This window comes from Phodopus roborovskii, unplaced genomic scaffold, assembly GCF_943737965.1.
Source record: "Phodopus roborovskii unplaced genomic scaffold, PHOROB, whole genome shotgun sequence".
NCBI lineage: Eukaryota > Metazoa > Chordata > Mammalia > Rodentia > Cricetidae > Phodopus > Phodopus roborovskii.
In genome coordinates this window covers 13029926-13046285 of record NW_026126413.1, presented here as the reverse complement: position 1 = coordinate 13046285, position 16360 = coordinate 13029926, and the positions used below count along the sequence as shown (strand labels likewise).

At 47.1% G+C, this 16360-nt stretch overlaps 1 protein-coding gene across 2 annotated transcripts; it reads left to right on the top strand.

The window, feature by feature from the left end:
* The first annotated feature begins 80 nt into the window (after positions 1 to 80).
* On the top strand, positions 81 to 15952 carry Marveld2 (MARVEL domain containing 2). Of its 2 annotated transcripts, none has more exons than XM_051182849.1 (7): positions 81 to 153; positions 3643 to 4803; positions 6526 to 6561; positions 12942 to 13087; positions 13397 to 13568; positions 15146 to 15196; positions 15568 to 15952. In XM_051182849.1, the coding sequence occupies exons 2-7, from the start codon at positions 3658 to 3660 to the stop codon at positions 15688 to 15690; spliced, it is 1674 nt and encodes a 557-aa protein (XP_051038806.1). In that variant the 5' UTR covers positions 81 to 153; positions 3643 to 3657; the 3' UTR covers positions 15691 to 15952. The 2 variants fall into 2 exon arrangements, with proteins under 2 accessions (XP_051038806.1, XP_051038805.1); XM_051182848.1 differs by lacking the exon at positions 81 to 153 and adding an exon at positions 525 to 601.
* Positions 15953 to 16360: the final 408 nt, after the last annotated feature.

The window sequence follows — 16360 nt, the reverse complement described above, 5'->3', positions numbered from 1 at the left end:
GGAGGCCCGCGGGCTGGGTACCTGCCCTGCGCAGGTGAGGCCGGCGGGAGTGGCCGGGACTGCTGGGCGGGGCGCTGTGGCTCGACCACGCCTCGGGAGCCCGAGCCCAGTTTCGGTGCCAGAGCGGAGGGGAAGCGCCGCGATTCCGGCCAGGTGAGTGGGTCCGCGATGGGACACCCGACCGCAGGGGTGGCTTTCTGCCCGGCACACGTCTCCGAGCCGCCTGCGACCCTCTGAAGCCCCAGCACGTGGGCGAGCAGGCTCCGGGGGTGGCGCGGGAGGGTTTCGCTGCAGCAGCGACAGGTGCGGCCGGCTGGACCGCCGCCTCCGCCTTCTTCCGGGCGCCGGGTGGCGCCGCCCTCGCCACTTTCCCGGCTGCCTGACCGGGACAGCGGCCACCTTGGGGCGGAAGCCGGAGTGGATTTTCCAGAGGAGGCGGAGGCGGGACGCGCACCGGGGGGTACAGCCACAGAGCGGGGACGCTGCATGGGAGAGCCACGAGAAGGCTGGGGTCGGCGCAGGCTGCGGCTCCGCTGCGCCCCAACCCCAAATCCAGAGGCAGCCCACTCTGTGGATGCGACAAAACTTTCAGGGGCGAAAGGTAATCAGGCTTGATTCCTGTGACGCTCGGGGAACCATTTTTCTGGCCACTGCTCAGGCATTCTCAAGTCCCTGGCCCCAACCAAACAAAGACCATCTCTACGACCTGGATGGAGCTTAGGGGGCTGTAGAGCAGCCCGTAAGACGTGGGGGTATCTATATATTTAAGATGTGGTAAAATACCATTTACCATTCCTTGCTGAGAGGACACAGTTTGCTCTTCTAGTGTACACATTTAAAACTTTGTTGTTGTTTTTTTTTTTTTAATTTAAACGACAAAGTGATGTAACTCGAGTGAGACGTTGCCCACAGGTGAAGATGAGTTGGATCCGTTACAGTGAGTCATACTTTTAACAGGGAGTTAAATTAACCAGCATGATGCTCTGTAAGCCGTATGCACCCTAGATGAGTGTACCTCATCTAGGTCAGACCTGGGTCAGTCTGTTGTGCTTTTGCTTCTACGTTATTATTGCTGTTGTTGTTTCTTCAAGACAGGGTTTCTCTGTGTAACAGTGCTGGCTGTCCTGGAACTTGCTCTGTAGACCAGACAATTGGTTGTGAGCCCCCACATGAGTGCTGGGAATTGAATCCAGGTACTCTGGAAGCGCAGCCATTTTGTTTGTTTGTTTGTTTGTTTGTTTGCTTTTCTTATTTTACATATCGATCCCAGTTCCCTCTGCCTTCCTCCCTCCCCCTCTCCCTCCCTCCCTCCCTCCCATGACCCCCAGTCCCTCTCCCATCCCATCCCCCCACAGACACACTCCACAGGGAGAGTGATGCCTTCCCTTCAAGTCATTTGGAGTAGGGACAAGTCCCTTCCTCCTGCCCCTAGGTTAAGGGAGTATCCCTCCATGGGGAATGGAGCAGCCATTGTTTTTAACCACTGAGCCATCTTCCCATACCCTCTGGCACTTGCTTCTCAGTAATCTCTCCTGGCAGAGGAGGAGTAGGACAGGGAAGGAGGAGTGAAATACAGATAGGATTGGGCTTAGGCGAGTGATTGTACTACCCTTTCCACTTCAGCTTCTGTTTAAATCCTTCTGTAACAGCATAGTTTTCATTCCGTGTGCAGAATGCCAAGCCTCTCCATCTCCTTGGCTGTCACTATGGGCTTTGGATCCTGTCAGCAGCCTCCTCATCCTAGCCTTCCCCTCTGAATGGTACTCTAAACACCACATCCACAGAGATCCTACTAAAACAAGCAGAGTCAAGGAGTCACATCACCCCTCAACTCCAACCCCCCCCCCCATGGCCTCTTATCACCCATTAACAGCCAGTGGGTTTCAGGTCTGCAGGGAATCAGTTGGCTTCTGTTCTACCATGCATCTCATTCTAATGCTTCCTTGCTGAGCTTTCTGATTTGGCATTTCCCTAGCATGTCAGGCAGTCCCAGCAGGCTTTGGGGGCTTTCGCTGTAGCTGCCCTGTGTGTGTGTGTGTGTGTGTGTGTGTGTGTGTGTGTGTGTGTGTGTGTGTGTGTGTTTTTGTGTGTGTGTGTGTGTCTGGAGCACTCCTTCCAGGTATCTGCTGGGTCTCCTCCTTCACCTTTATTTGCATACTTGTCACTTTCTCCTTGAAGACTTCCCTGCCACACTGAAACAAAAACACAGATGCCTGCAGTGCACTCCCTACAAACTAAAATAATGCCTTAGGATTTCCAAGTTGTTCAACACCGCAAAGGTGAGAGCACATGTTTTATTTTGTCATAAATTCTGGTACCATATGTCTAGTTGAATATCCAATAAACAGTTGAAGGGAGAAATTCAATATACCTCAAACCTAGTAGTTCATCAGCAAGTGGTTTTTTTTTATTCTATACATATTCAGGCCATTGCTTTCATCAAGGAAGGGAGTAGTGCTTTAGATAAATTTTCAGTTATATTAAATTACTCCTAAGATGCTCTAGTTGTCCCTGGCAACAGCAGATTGCTTTTAGATCCTGCTCTGGGAACAGTGATATGCATAGTTAGGGCTGCTGCTGTTTACACTTCTGGGGAACCATGGACTTTGATGTTTTTACCTCTGAGGATTCAACTTCTAAAATCTAGTGCCAACTGTTGATATTTTAGGAGGAAAGAAGCAAGCCCTCTCAGCTAAAATTTTCACTTGCTTATCTTACTATTCTGTGTTTTGCTTGCATGTATTTTGATGCACCATATGGATGCAGTCCCCCAGAGGCCAGAAGAGGGTGTTAGGACCGGTCCCTCAAGACTTGAGTTAGAGCTGATTGTGAGCCCCCATGTGGGTGCTGATAATTGAACCCAGGCCTCCAGAAGAGCAGCCAGTGCTCTTAGCCTCTGAGCCACCTCCCTAGCTCCTCAGCTAACTTTTGATTAGAAAGGAAAAGGCCACATGCTTGCTGTATTTTAAGGCTGCTTTCATGGCTCCTTGGCCATTCCAAAGCAAATGTGGGTTAATGAAAACAGAGTATTTACTGACCCAATAAATTTTGGTATGCTTAGATAACTCTTTGTTGTATTTTGGTTTTGGTTTTTAGTTTTTTGAGACAGGTCTTCTCTGTGTAACAGGCCTGGCTGTCCTGGAACTCACTTTGTAGACTAGGCTGGCCTCAAACTCACAGAAATTCTCCTGCTTCTGTCTCCCAAGTGCTGAGGTTAAAGGCATGCACCACCACTGCCTGGCATACTCAGACTTAAATATTCGGTTTAGATGTCTAAAAAACAAGAATGTACTTGGGGATATGTTAGCATTCTGTATTGCTTAAGTTTTTGTTTTGTTTTTATATTTTGTCCATAGTGTTCATACATAAATTAGAAATAAATGCTTTATTATATAAAATTCAAAACTAATATTTAAAAAATTTACTGCTCTTAAAATGCAGTGGCATAGAATACTTAAATATAACATTGGTAATCTAATTATTGCATGTGTTTAAGAATGTCATTTTATATACAATAATACTTAGATACAATCATGCTTGCCATCTGAATCCTTTTTGCAACTAAGTGAATAAAATAACTGGGTTTTATTTATGGAGGATAAAGTCACTAGACATAAGTAATAACTTTAATCCTGGCCACAGGTGTGAAAACTGCAAATGTCTTCAAATGATGGAAGGACCAGGATTCAGGACAGGGGCTACAGTGAGGTTCCAGGGGACATGCCTGGTCCAGGTGGTACCCTAAGAACTCTCCAGTCCCTTCACGACAGTGAGCTGGCTGTGAGCGCAGATCCTCTGCCGCCGCCTCCTCTCCCATTACAGCCACCATTCGGCCCCAGCTTCTACTCAAGTGACACAGAGGAACCAGCCATAGCACCAGACCTCAAGCCGGTGAGGCGCTTTGTCCCCGACTCCTGGAAGAACTTCTTCAGAGGGAAGAAAAAGGACCCAGAATGGGATAAGCCGGTATCTGATATCAGATACATCTCAGATGGTGTGGAGTGTTCACCTCTGGCCTCTCCGGCCAGACCAAACCACCTCCCATCCAGCTCTTACAAAGATCCTTCCGGAGGGTCAGAAGGCACCTTTAATTCCCTGCAAGAGGCCGATGCCATGTTTCCCCAGGACCCCTATGCATCCCTAGACCGGCGCACACAGACGGCGCGGACCTACAGCGAGAAGGTGGAGGAGTACAACCTGCGCTACGCCTACATGAAGTCGTGGGCAGGCCTGCTGAGAATTCTGGGTGTGGCTGAACTGCTTCTGGGGGCCGGCGTCTTTGCGTGCGTCACCGCTTACATCCACAAGGACAACGAGTGGTACAACTTGTTCGGATATGCACAGCCCTACGGCACGGCTAGTCTTGGCAGCCTGGGCAGCACTTATGGGGGGTATTATTACAGTGGCCCCAAGACCCCTTTTGTACTCGTGGTGGCTGGCTTGGCTTGGGTTGCCACTATTATTATTCTGGTGCTTGGCATGTCCATGTATTACCGCACCATTCTTTTGGACTCAAACTGGTGGCCCCTGACTGAATTTGGAGTTAACGTGGCCTTGTTTATCCTGTACATGGCCGCAGCCATTGTCTATGTGAATGACACCAACCGAGGTGGACTCTGCTACTATCCGTTATTCAATACGCCCATAAACGCAGTCTTCTGCCGGGTAGAAGGAGGTCAGATAGCGGCAATGATCTTCTTGTTTGTCACCATGATAGTTTATCTCATCGGTGCCCTGGTCTGCCTAAAACTGTGGAGGCACGAGACAGCTCGGCGGCACAGGGAGTACATGGCGCGGCAGGAGGTAGGTGACTCCTCAACGCCTTTGGTTTTGCTTTGCTTTGTTTTTCTGCTGCTCAGAGTCTTTCTAGGTCTGTGCCCGAATGTGTATTTAAATGAGCTGAATCTGAGGAGTCCCTGCTTTGACTGGGTTTACCCGCCCTGCTGTTGAACGTGTTCCTGCACACACACGTGTGCTTCAGCTTGTTAGCCACACTGTTGCGCTGGCTGAAACACCGCATCATCAGAGCAAGTTGAGGAACAGCTTTGGTCCCTTCCTAAGATAAACCTCCATGAAAAAAACCATGACATAGTTTCTTCACTTACAGGAGGGAAGTACTCACTTAAGTACTACAATTTACTCCTCCCCTCCCCCAGGGAAATAGCACCAAGATGGACTATGGAGCTGGGTAGGTATTGGTAGGCATGGGGACCTGAGTAAGAAAGAAGTCACTAGGTCTCCAGGCCATAGAGACCCTGTCTCAAACAAAAGATGGAAGGCACCCGAGGACTAATGCCTTAGCTTGTCTCTGGCTTCCACATATGTAATGTGTAGGCATATAAATCAACCCCAACAGATGCACACAAGCATGTGCTCGGGCACACATGCACACACAAACTCAAACACACACAGGGGAGTGTGGCTGATGGAAATGGTGGCTTAAGCCTGTAACCCCTGCTGTTGGGCCAGCCCCTGTCTCAAAAAAGCAAAAGCAAAAGAATATGGTAACTTTGTTTGCATTGAAAACAAACATTGAATGACTGAATCATGTCGAACATACAGCTTACCTACTGGCTTTTAATGGTTCATCGTTATTTTGGAGATGTCTATATTCCAAAATAGGAAAGTACTGCATTTATTTTTCTTGGATTTTTCTTATGGAAAATAGCAATAAAGCTGAGCAGTTGTGGCACACACTTTAGTCCCAGCACTCGGGAGGCTGAGACAGGCAGATCTCTGTGAGTTCAAGGCCATACTGGTCTATTAAGTGAGTTCCAGGACAGCCAGCCTCCAAAGCTACAAAAAAACCCTGTCTTGACAAACAAAACAAACAAACAAACAAAAACAATAATAATAAGTAATGAGATTAATATAGAGGAAAAAAGGATGGTAATATCTAATGGATAAGATCATGTAAAAGAAATCCCACTTAAAATTATTTGAGTTTGACGGTAGCAAATACTAGATAGTTGTGCTACATTTAGTATGCCCCAAAATAAGTTGATATTTATTTCACTATCTTCCAGTAGATGCAGTAGAACCTCCTATTCCACAGAAAGTATTATTTGCCTTAAATTTGTCCCTAATTAAGTTGATCATATTGTTAACATTTCCATTCCTACTTGCCCCAAGGCTTCCTAGATTCTACATATTTGCCCACAGAAATCTAGGCAAAAAGTATGGAAATCAAACATCAAGGAGGAGGTCAACTTCTGGATATTGAGATTGGGCTAGAAGTGAAAAGGGATAGAAACATTTGCAAAATACCTTCTTTGTGTGTGTGTGTGTGTGTGTGTGTGTGTGTGTGTGTGTGAGAGAGAGAGAGAGAGAGAGAGAGAGAGAGAGAGAGAGAGATCTGTGTATAATATGCACTTGCATGTGGGGGCCAGACAAGGGATGGGGTCCTCTGACACTGGAGTTACGGGCAATGAGTTTCCACCAGAGCAGTAAGCACTCTAGACTATTAAGAAATCTCTTCAGTCTCTTGAGAAATCATTTTAACTCTTTTTGTCGTTGTTATTCCAGATAAATGAGCCATCGCTGTCATCAAAAAGGAGAATGGTAAGAGCTACATTAATCTTAAGTTATGCTTTATCTATAGATTTGCTAAACATTTGTCTCTTGTGTATATTGGTTGACAGCAGAATCGCCCACTCGTGAAACCATGATGCTGAGCTCGGATGAAGACTTAGAGGTTTTCTGGTACTGTGAGAACCACATTAGGCGTCTTCCCTCCATCCCCTTTTCATTTTGTTACAATGTGAACGTGGTTGGTCTTATATGTTGTTTGTTTGAGATGAGTTCTTGCTGTGTGTCAGGCTGGTCTTTAATGCATGCTGTTCCTGCTTCTGCCTCCTGTGCTACGGGATTCTTGGCTTATTAACTATGCTGGCTAATTTCCTTCAATGGAAACCATTCTCCCTGATGCTGGGATTTAGCTCAGCTGGTAGAGTGCTTGCCTAGCATATATGAAGCCCTAAGTTCCCTCCCTAACACTGCACAAACTGGGCATTGTGGCCTATGGCTGTAATCCCAGGGTGTGGAAGGAAATGCAGAGGAATCACAATTTCAAGGTCATTGTCTCTGTTAGGGTTTCTATTGCTGTGATAAAACACAGTACTGTAAGCAACTTGGGTCCACATCAGTCCATCACTGAAGGAAAAAGTCAGGACAGGAACATAAGCAAGGCAGTGCAGACACACTTACACACTCATTTCACATGGGAAATCCATTTTATAATGTTAGCACTCATTAACAGATAATGTCAAGATCTAGTATCAAAACAATACAGAATGCTAACATTTGGAAGTATGTTCAAAACATCCTAAGTATTTGAAACAAAGGTCAGTGGTAGAATGCTTGCCTTCCTGGTGTGCTTGAGGCCTTGGGTTTAATCCCCGTCGTTGAAATCCATCCGTTTATCCATCTATCCATCTGTCATCTTTGCAAAGGTGTCCACTTTGCAACTATTTTTTTCCCAGTACCAGGCTGACAAGAGTCATCTTATGGGCTTCCTGGTTGTTCCCCCTGAAGGCAGTGGGATTTACCAATGGAATTTAGTGCAGAGTTGAATCAACCCAAAAAGGCAGGAAGATGCTGGGAAAAGCAGCCCTCAGTGGCCAGCAGGGCCAGAGTCCTAGGGCATGCCTTTCAGACTGCCTAGGAGCCAGACAGCATGTCTAGGTTTTCCTGGTTCTTGATCCTGAGAGGTACTGGAATAGTTAGGAATAATTATAGAATGCGCCCCCCCCTTCTTTTTGAAACAGTTTGTTTTTGTTTGTTTGTTTGTTTTGTTTTGTTTGTATGTGTAGCTCTGGCTATCCTAGAACTTGCTCTGTAGACCAGACTGACCTTGAACTCCATCTGCCTCTGCCTCCCAAGTGCTGGAACTAAAGATGTGGCCACCACCACCTGGCTGCATTCTTACTTTGGAAATCACTTGGCCTACAGACTCCCAACTCATAGATAAGGAAGCTGAAGCCCAAACACACCCTTTTAAAGGCCTCTTAAGAGATGGATCACTGCAGAAAAGGCTTAGGTATATTCTAAGAGGGACTCCCGTTAATCAATTGGACTTCCGAGAGACTGGATCGAAAGTTCTAGAACTCCAGCTTTTCACGGGTGTGAGTTCTCACCTGCTTTTTCCCTATCCGGTGGTTCGTCAGAGCGGCTGGAGAAGAGGAGGTGAACTTTCGAATCACTCTGCTCTGAATCAGGGAATCAGGGCCCCAGGGAAGCTGCCTTCTTGCCCTTTGAACCTGTGGAAATTACTTATCTTCTCTGAGCTTGAATTTCCTGCCCATCATTTGGTCTGTAGAGTAATCTGAACATTATTGTTTATATTTTATGATTTGATTTTTTTGAGAATATGATATTTTGGTAAACATACTTTTTTTTTTTTTTTTTAAAGACAGGGTTTCACTCTATAGCCCTGGCTGGCCTGGAATTCTCTATGTAGACTTGGCTAGCCTTGAATCTACCTCTTGAGTGTTGGGATTAAAGGTGTACATCATCACACCTGACTACAATTTTTTTAAAAAAGATTTTTATTTTATGAGATGAGGTTTTTGCCGGCATATGTCTGTGTAGCACAGACTAGAGAACTAGAGAAGGGTGTCAGATGCCCTGGAACTACATTACAGATTGCTGTGAACTGCCATGAGGATGTTGGGAATGGAACCTGAGTTCTCTGGAAAAACAACAAGCGCTTTTAACTGCTGGGCCATCTCTCCAGCCTCAAAATTTGTGTGTGTGTGTGTGTGTGTGTGTGTGTGTGTGTGTGTGTGCGCGCGCGCGCCATGTGGGTGTGAGTGCCCTCAGTGGCCATAAGAGGGTCGCTGGAGCTGGAGTTGTAGGGGTTGGCAGGCTTGTGTGTACACTCAGGAATGCCAAGACTCGCATGGGCGTGCATTTGACAGATCTGCTCTCCATGCTTCTAATTCACAGGCTGTCCACTCAGCCCACTCTTAGTTTGAAAGGCATAGTAGATATGTCTGTCCTGACTTTTAATTCCTTTCTCTGGGATCATAATAGAGCATTTCCAGTGTTTGCTAACAGGCCAAGTTTCAGTTAAGAAATAGGAAAGAGGCTGTGTTAAGCCTTGACTCTGCAGCCTCTCTCTCCTTCCACAGATGTGCTTGTCCCCAGGGCTGGAGCCCAGTCCCACACTTTCTTAAAGCCGCCTTCTCCTAGTCACAGGTAAACCTGTGACCGTGAGTTTGGGGCCAGCCCAGGCTACGTAGTATGTCCCAGACCAGACTGGAGCAGAGTGAAACTCTCAAAAACAAGCACACACATCCATGAAAGGAACAGTATTTGCATGAACTTTTTTTTTAAACATAGAAAAGTAATTAATTTTGGACTCTGCCATCCAGTGTGTCTGCCATGGCCAGATTCATGTCTTTGACCAGGAAGCCAGAGCTGTATGGCTAAGGGCTGTTGGTGAGCTCCAGATCACTGCACCCTGTGGTGCACAGAAGCTTCGAGAGTCAAGACAATTCAGTGCCAAAGAGAGACACCATGAAAGAGAAACCCACTCATTCAAGTCAAAATATTTCCTCTAGTGTTTAATCTCACGAGTCATTTTCAAGACTGAAATGTCACTGGGGTGAGGAAGAGCCCCGTGAGCTGCAGAGAACACAGCAGAATGAAGATGGTCCTCGTGTACTTTTCTTTTTATGTATAATTTACTTTTATGTGCATTGGTGTTTGTCTGTGTAAGGGTGTTGGGTCCCCTAGAACTGTAGTTATAGACAGTTGTGAACTGCCATGTGGGTGCTGGGAATTGAACCCGGATCCTCTGGAAGAGCAACCACAGAGTCATCTCTCCAGCCCCCTGTCCTCAGGTACTTTTCAATTGCTGCGATAAAGCATTGCCACCGTGGCAACTTATAAAAGAAAGCATTTAATGTGGGGCTTGTGAATCCGGAGTTAGTCTATGATAGCTGAGCAAAGGCACGGTGGAAGGATCAGCTCAGAGTAAGTAGGAGGCAGAGAGAGACACACTGAGGATGGCATGGGTGTTAAAGCTCAGAGCTCACCCCAGTGACACACCTCCTCCAACAAGGCAAGACCTCCTCATCTGTCTGAAGTGGTTCCACCAACCGGGGATGGAGTATCCATACGGCCGAGCCATGGGGCCATTCTCATTGAGGCCACACCAGCAAGGCACCCTTGTTTCTGTATCTGTACTCTGCCCACTCACTTGCTTTGGGCCCCAGTGGCTTGTGATGTGATCTCCTCCCGTCTGGCTTGTGGGCTTGGGGCTTCTCCTTTCCTGGGGCTGGTTAACAACCTCCACTAGCTCAGGCCTATGCCATTTGTTGAGGTAAGAGCCGGTGGCTTTACAGTGAGCTGATGTTAAGCCAAACCTCAAGACCAGTCCAGAAGCAAGGAAGTGGGCGAGCAAGGACTTTTAAAAGCTGCCGTTGCAACAGGGAAGGCTTCAAAATCTGTCATTGCATGTTTGCACTTTTTTTTTTTTTTAATGTTAGTTTGTTTTGTTTTTGCAGAGGAGAAAGATGTTTCTGCATCTGCGAACAGCCATGTTTCCAGGCAGGGCCCTATTTTCCTCCAGCTGTGGTTGGCATGCCTGCCTCGTTCTAGAACTTCGGGGCAATTTAGCATGGGACAATATACATTTAATTAAATGGGTCATTTAAAGTACCAGGGAGCCTTGGGTTAGGGTGTAGTGCATTGGTAGACGCCTGGCTTGGCATGCTCCAAACCTCTGGGTTCGGTCTCCAGCATCACAAAAGTAAAACAGTTTAGTTGTAGTTTCTTTGGTTAGTTGATGTGTGGCCTTAGCGGGTTCACCCAGCCTTTCTGAACCTCACCTCTTGTATATTGGACGCTCCTGGCATCTACCAGCCCTGACTGGTGTTCTGGCTGCCGTGCAATTGAATACTGAACTGTCTGTGTATTCTAGAAGATTCCTCTGCATCTTCCACTCCTATGTCCCCTCTGCTGCCCTTGGCAGAGACCTCTCCCAGTTCTTCTCTCAGCCATTTTTTCCCTCTTTTCCGAATATGTACTGTTTTATTGAAGGGTGAGGCTTTAATCCGCCATCTCCTACCCATAGGCTTTCCCGGGGCCCAAGCCTGATGAAGCTTGAGAACATTCAGCCTGACTTACGATAAGCCTGCCCCCGTCCCCTGCATGGTCCCAGCAAGCTCCTCTCGAAGACTGACGTCAGAAAAGCTTTTCTTTCCTCTGGAGAGTATCCTTGCTTCCTTCCTGTTTCTATGAGACAGGCTCTTGCTGTGTAGCCCAGGCTAGCCTCAAACTGACCCTCTTGCCGTAGTCTCTCAGATGCTGAGCGGGTTGTACCACCACACCGCAGAAAGTGTCTTCCAACATGGATTGTTGGCTTTCCCTTTCAGAAGGTGAAGACAGTGCAGCTCCCTCCCTTCACACCGGCTGCTTCTAATTTGGCAGATTTTCCTATTTTGAACTTGGCTGGGCTGTAAACCCTGAAAAAGTCAGCGCTTAGCTTCTCCTTCATCATGTCATCATCCACTGAGGATGGGGTGGGGTCAAAGCCGGAGCTTTGTGCACACTAGACAAGCTCAGTGCTGTAGTGGCATTTTCTGTGGGCCACCAACCAGCTCCCAAATGAAGACATGGCGACTGATGATGAGTTTTGCAAGCTCAGCCTTAGCTTAGGCATGTCCCACTGGCTCTTATTACCTAATTTAACCTGTTTCTCTTCATCTGTGTTTCGCCACAGGGCTTTTTACCTTTCTGTCATTCTGTATGTCCTGCTTTCCTGCTTCCCCTTTGTCTGTCTGTCTGGCCCCTGCTGTCTCCCTGTCGTCTTCTTTTCTTTCTTTCCCTGAGTCTAAATTCCTCCTCCTCCTCACTCTCCCTGCCCGGAAGTCCCGCCTATATCTCCATTGGCCATACAGATTTTTATTAGCCAGTCAGGTGCCTCTGGCAGTCAAGGTAAAATAGCAGCATATCTTTACATAATTGAACAAGTGCAACACATGTTTGCATCGTTAAACAAATATTTCACAACACAATGCCACTGAGCTGTGCCCAAAGCCGCCTTCATCCACTTAAAAAAAGTGCTTTCCAATTTTCATTCATTTTTTTATCCTGTATGTGTACACATGTGTGTGCCACAGCGTGAGCATGGAGGTCAAAGGACAACACGTGGGATTCAATTCTCTTCACCTTGTGGGTGTCAGGAATCAAATTCCAGTCGTCTGGCTTGACAGCAACCACCTTGTATCAGATGTTTTTCTATTGCTGTGATAAAACACCATGACTAAGACAACTTATAAAAGAGAGCATTTGATTAGAGCGATGGTTTCAGTGGGCGAAGGGTCTGTCTTGCCCAGTCATGTGGCAGGAAGCAGCAGCCATGTTGGCTGAGAGCTCACATCTTGACCTGAGTGGAGGAGACAGGGCACACTCACTGAGAAGGGAATTAAACCTCAGAGCCCGCCCCCAGTGACACACCTCCTCCAGCAAGGCCACGCCTCCTAACCCTTCCCAAACAGTTCCACCAGCCAGGGACCGGCCAGGGACGGATGAGCTGTGGGGACCATTCTCATTCAGACCAGCCCACGCCCTTACCCTGCTGTACCATCTCAGCAGCCCCTTCCAAGGGCAGCCTTGAACTCACAGCGACCCTTCTGCCTCAGCCTCCCAGGTACTGGAGTTAGTCATGAAGCACCACGTTCCTCCCATCAGTGGCTTTTGTAATATGCTGATTAGGAATGGGAGGCGCTCGCCTCTTCCGTGCTGTTGCTTCCCAGATATGCCTGTCCAGATGTTGCCTTGGGAACACCCTTGTGTGTATAAGACACGGAACTCTGCAGCCATCGATTTTCACTTTTCTTCCTGCCGCCGCCACCTCCCTTCTCTCCCGATAACTTGGGTGCGCTCTTTCGCCGACCCCTTGTGCAGCCAGTTCTTTTTCTCTTTTCCTGCAGTTCGACGTGGCCGCCAGCGACAGACAGAGAGACCAAGAAGTTAATTTCAAAGAGTCGAGAACAACGAAATTGACCCCTGAACTCCTGAGTGGGCACATCCCTCCGGGCTACATTCCCAAGCCCATCGTGATGCCTGACTACGTGGCGTGAGTCCATCTCGGTTTTCCTAACACTCCCATTTGGGTCTTCATCATCTAGTCTGTGCTTAAAGTTGTTTATGTGGATGGCAGTTTGTTGGCCAGGGTAAAGTTGGAAAGTAGAAAAGGTATGCGGGGTCGGGCCACTGAGTAAGCTAACCCACTTCACCTATTCAGCTTGTTTTGGTAACTGTTACAATGTTTTCCACTCTGAGAATAGAACCCAGGATCCTGAGCATGGGGGGGGGGGGAGGAGGTTTGCCACCACAGACTTCCTGCAGGGTGAAGTTGTCACCCTGATTTGTGATTTTCCCTCAGAAAATACCCTGTGATTCGGACAGACGACGATCGAGAACGCTATAAAGCTGTGTTCCAAGACCAGTTCTCGGAGTACAAAGAGCTGTCTGCGGAAGTGCAGGCCATCCTGAGGAAGTTTGATGAGCTGGACGCAGTGATGAGCAGGCTGCCGCGTCATTCTGAAAACCTCCAGGTCAGTGGCCACACCTGCAGAGTGGAGGCTGGGTGCAGAGTGCCGCGTCGGAGGGTTCCCAAACACCTATCTGCCATCTGCCAAAGTGCTTGAGATCTGCAAGGTGGCTAGGCATTTCCATTCCTGTCAGAGAGCACTGTAATGCAGAAGGCCTTGGGTTTTGATCCCAGCGCTACAAAAGGAAAAGAAAGTTTAACAAATCATACAACTTAATGTCTTTTAACATTGCTGCCTTCTCTTTGTCTTTATATCTGGTGCAGGGGATCAAACGGTCTCGTGTGTGGGAGATAACACTCTGTCATCCTGAGCCCCTCCCCTTCAGTTATTAAACCCTTCATCTTCTTATTTAAGTAAAATATGAACTTGCCAACCAAAGATATAAACCGTCAGAGTATTGACGGACACGAATGGCACACTCAGAGTAGAAGAATTCAGGAGGGGTGGGGGGCAGCGCGTCCCCCACGCATCTCAGTCCCAAAGGGAAGAGAGTACTGTGGGGGTGGCTGGGAGCAGCCCTAGACAGCCACAACCGAGTGACCACCAGGGTTAAAGCGAAGAGCAGAGCCATGGTGCAGATAGTAATTATGCGAATGAAAGGAAACTTTCTGTGGAACATGAAGCATTTATCTAATTATTCTTTTTTTTGGGGGGGTCGGGGTTTGAGACAGGGTTTCTTTGTAGCTTTGGAACCTGTCCTGGAACTCTCTCTGTAGACCAGGCTGGCCTCCTGAGTGCTAGGATTAAAGGAGTGTGGCTCTACCACCTGGCTCTCTAATATCTAATATTTTTTATCAATAAAAACTCAGGAGTCAGATGTCAGGGTAAGGACCTGAATGATTAGAGAAGTGGCAGAGGAAGCTGTGTAGGGAAACAAGGCTTTGGGGATACATGGGGACGTGTATGTATTCCTCTGTCTTATTGCAGAGTTAGCCTCTTCATCAATCTTATATTTACTGTAAATATGTATTTACTGTAAAATGTATAATAAAACCAGGAGGAGCCTTCTATTAGCTCTTCTTGGAGTTGAGTAGTCCCAGTCTCTCACGCAAACACTTGATTCACGAGGAGGAGCTGTCCAGTGCGGTGGTTTTTACGGTTTTCACGTATCAAGCTCTTTATCAGGATTATTGCAAATAAGTGAACCTCCTGATTACGTTTGAGGTGGTTATGGATGTTATTTGGTGGGGAAGGAGAATCTTAGGATGGGCCGTTTACCCAGGGTCACATACATAGCTGCTTGTTACACTCTCGGAGACCGGTGCCTGGCAGGTAGTTAGTATGCAAATGTTTGTCCAGTGAATTACATTTTTGGGTAACTATTTTCATTCTAGCTTTGAGCAAAAAATGGGGGGTTTGTTTTTGAGGCGGGGTCCCCCTCTGTAGCTCAGACTGACTTTAAATAGCGCTCCTACGCTTGCCCGCAAGTCCTAAATTTACAGGTGTATGCCACCAAGCTTGGCAAAAACAGATTTCCGTTCTAATTTCCCAGTGTGCTTTGAGACATGATTTGAGTAAATGTATGCTTTAACTAAAATAAAGTGTGTGTGTGTGTGTGTTTTTTTTTTTTTTTTTTTTAGGAACATGAGAGAATTTCAAGAATCCATGAAGAGTTTAGGAAAAAAAAGAACGTGAGTAAAAGCAGTGATCTTGGTCAAAGCATCCTTGTCCTGGTACATTGGTGATAACTGATGGCTTGTGACATTGCATGAAGGGTGGAGTTGGGAAAAATATGGGAGAGACGTTTATTCATCTTTCCTACACCTACCTCTGCACGTATTTTGACTACTAAAGGTACCTCGCTACCCTCCACATGCCCCTCACTTTTGCTGTGGCCCTAAAGCAGGGCTGTTTTGTATTGATAGGAAGATAGAAAGCATGACTATTCTAATTATGCAGCTCGTATCTGCAGGTAATTCTACTGCTTCCTGTGCGAGGGCGGGCATGTCTGTGTCACTCGCCGAGGAAAGTGGCTGCTCAGTAACGACTGTTTCTTTCGTAGGACCCTTCATTTCTGGAAAAGAAGGAGCGTTGTGATTACCTCAAGAACAAACTTTCTCACATAAAGCAAAGAATTCAAGAATATGATAAAGTAATGAACTGGGATACGCAAGGTTATTCTTAGCCCACTTGAAACTGTTTTTATACCCAACTGTTTGTTCCCTGCTTTTCTATGCTGGCCTCATGGGTGAGAAAGCAGGCGCTTCCAGCTCAGCTTCTGCTTGGTTTAACATCCGAGGTTAAACAGCATGATTTTACTCAAACATTTCAAAACAATTTCAGACCTACCGAGAGAGCCCTTACTGAGAATGGAGAGACTGTGTATTCACCTGTGTGTACTGTCACGTCTTTCTCATTAAAATGTGTTGTTGTTTTCGATACCATGACACTGGGGCATGATGAGCTCATTTGTCCCAGTTTTGATGTTGCTTTTTCCTTCCGTCAAGGGGCTTCCTTCAATGTCCCCTCCTAAGAAAACATCCCAGGAGAGTCTTCCAAGGGAAGGCCCTCCCTTCACAAGGACTCGAGGCCAGCATCAATTGTCACACTTTGTGACCTTGGGCAAGCTGCTTAGCCCTCTGTGCCTGTTTCTTCTGTAAAATGAAACTAAGATAGTACCTACCTCATAGGGCAGTTATGAGGCCTGCACGCGCTCATAGTTCTTCAGCATGCAGAGCAGAGCAGAGCCTGCCACTATATCCTTCCAGCACCGCATTCCTTCGAGGAATGCTGGTAAAATGGATGAGCTACACAGGAGGAGTCTCCAGAAGCAGTCCTTAGCGCTTAACCCAGGG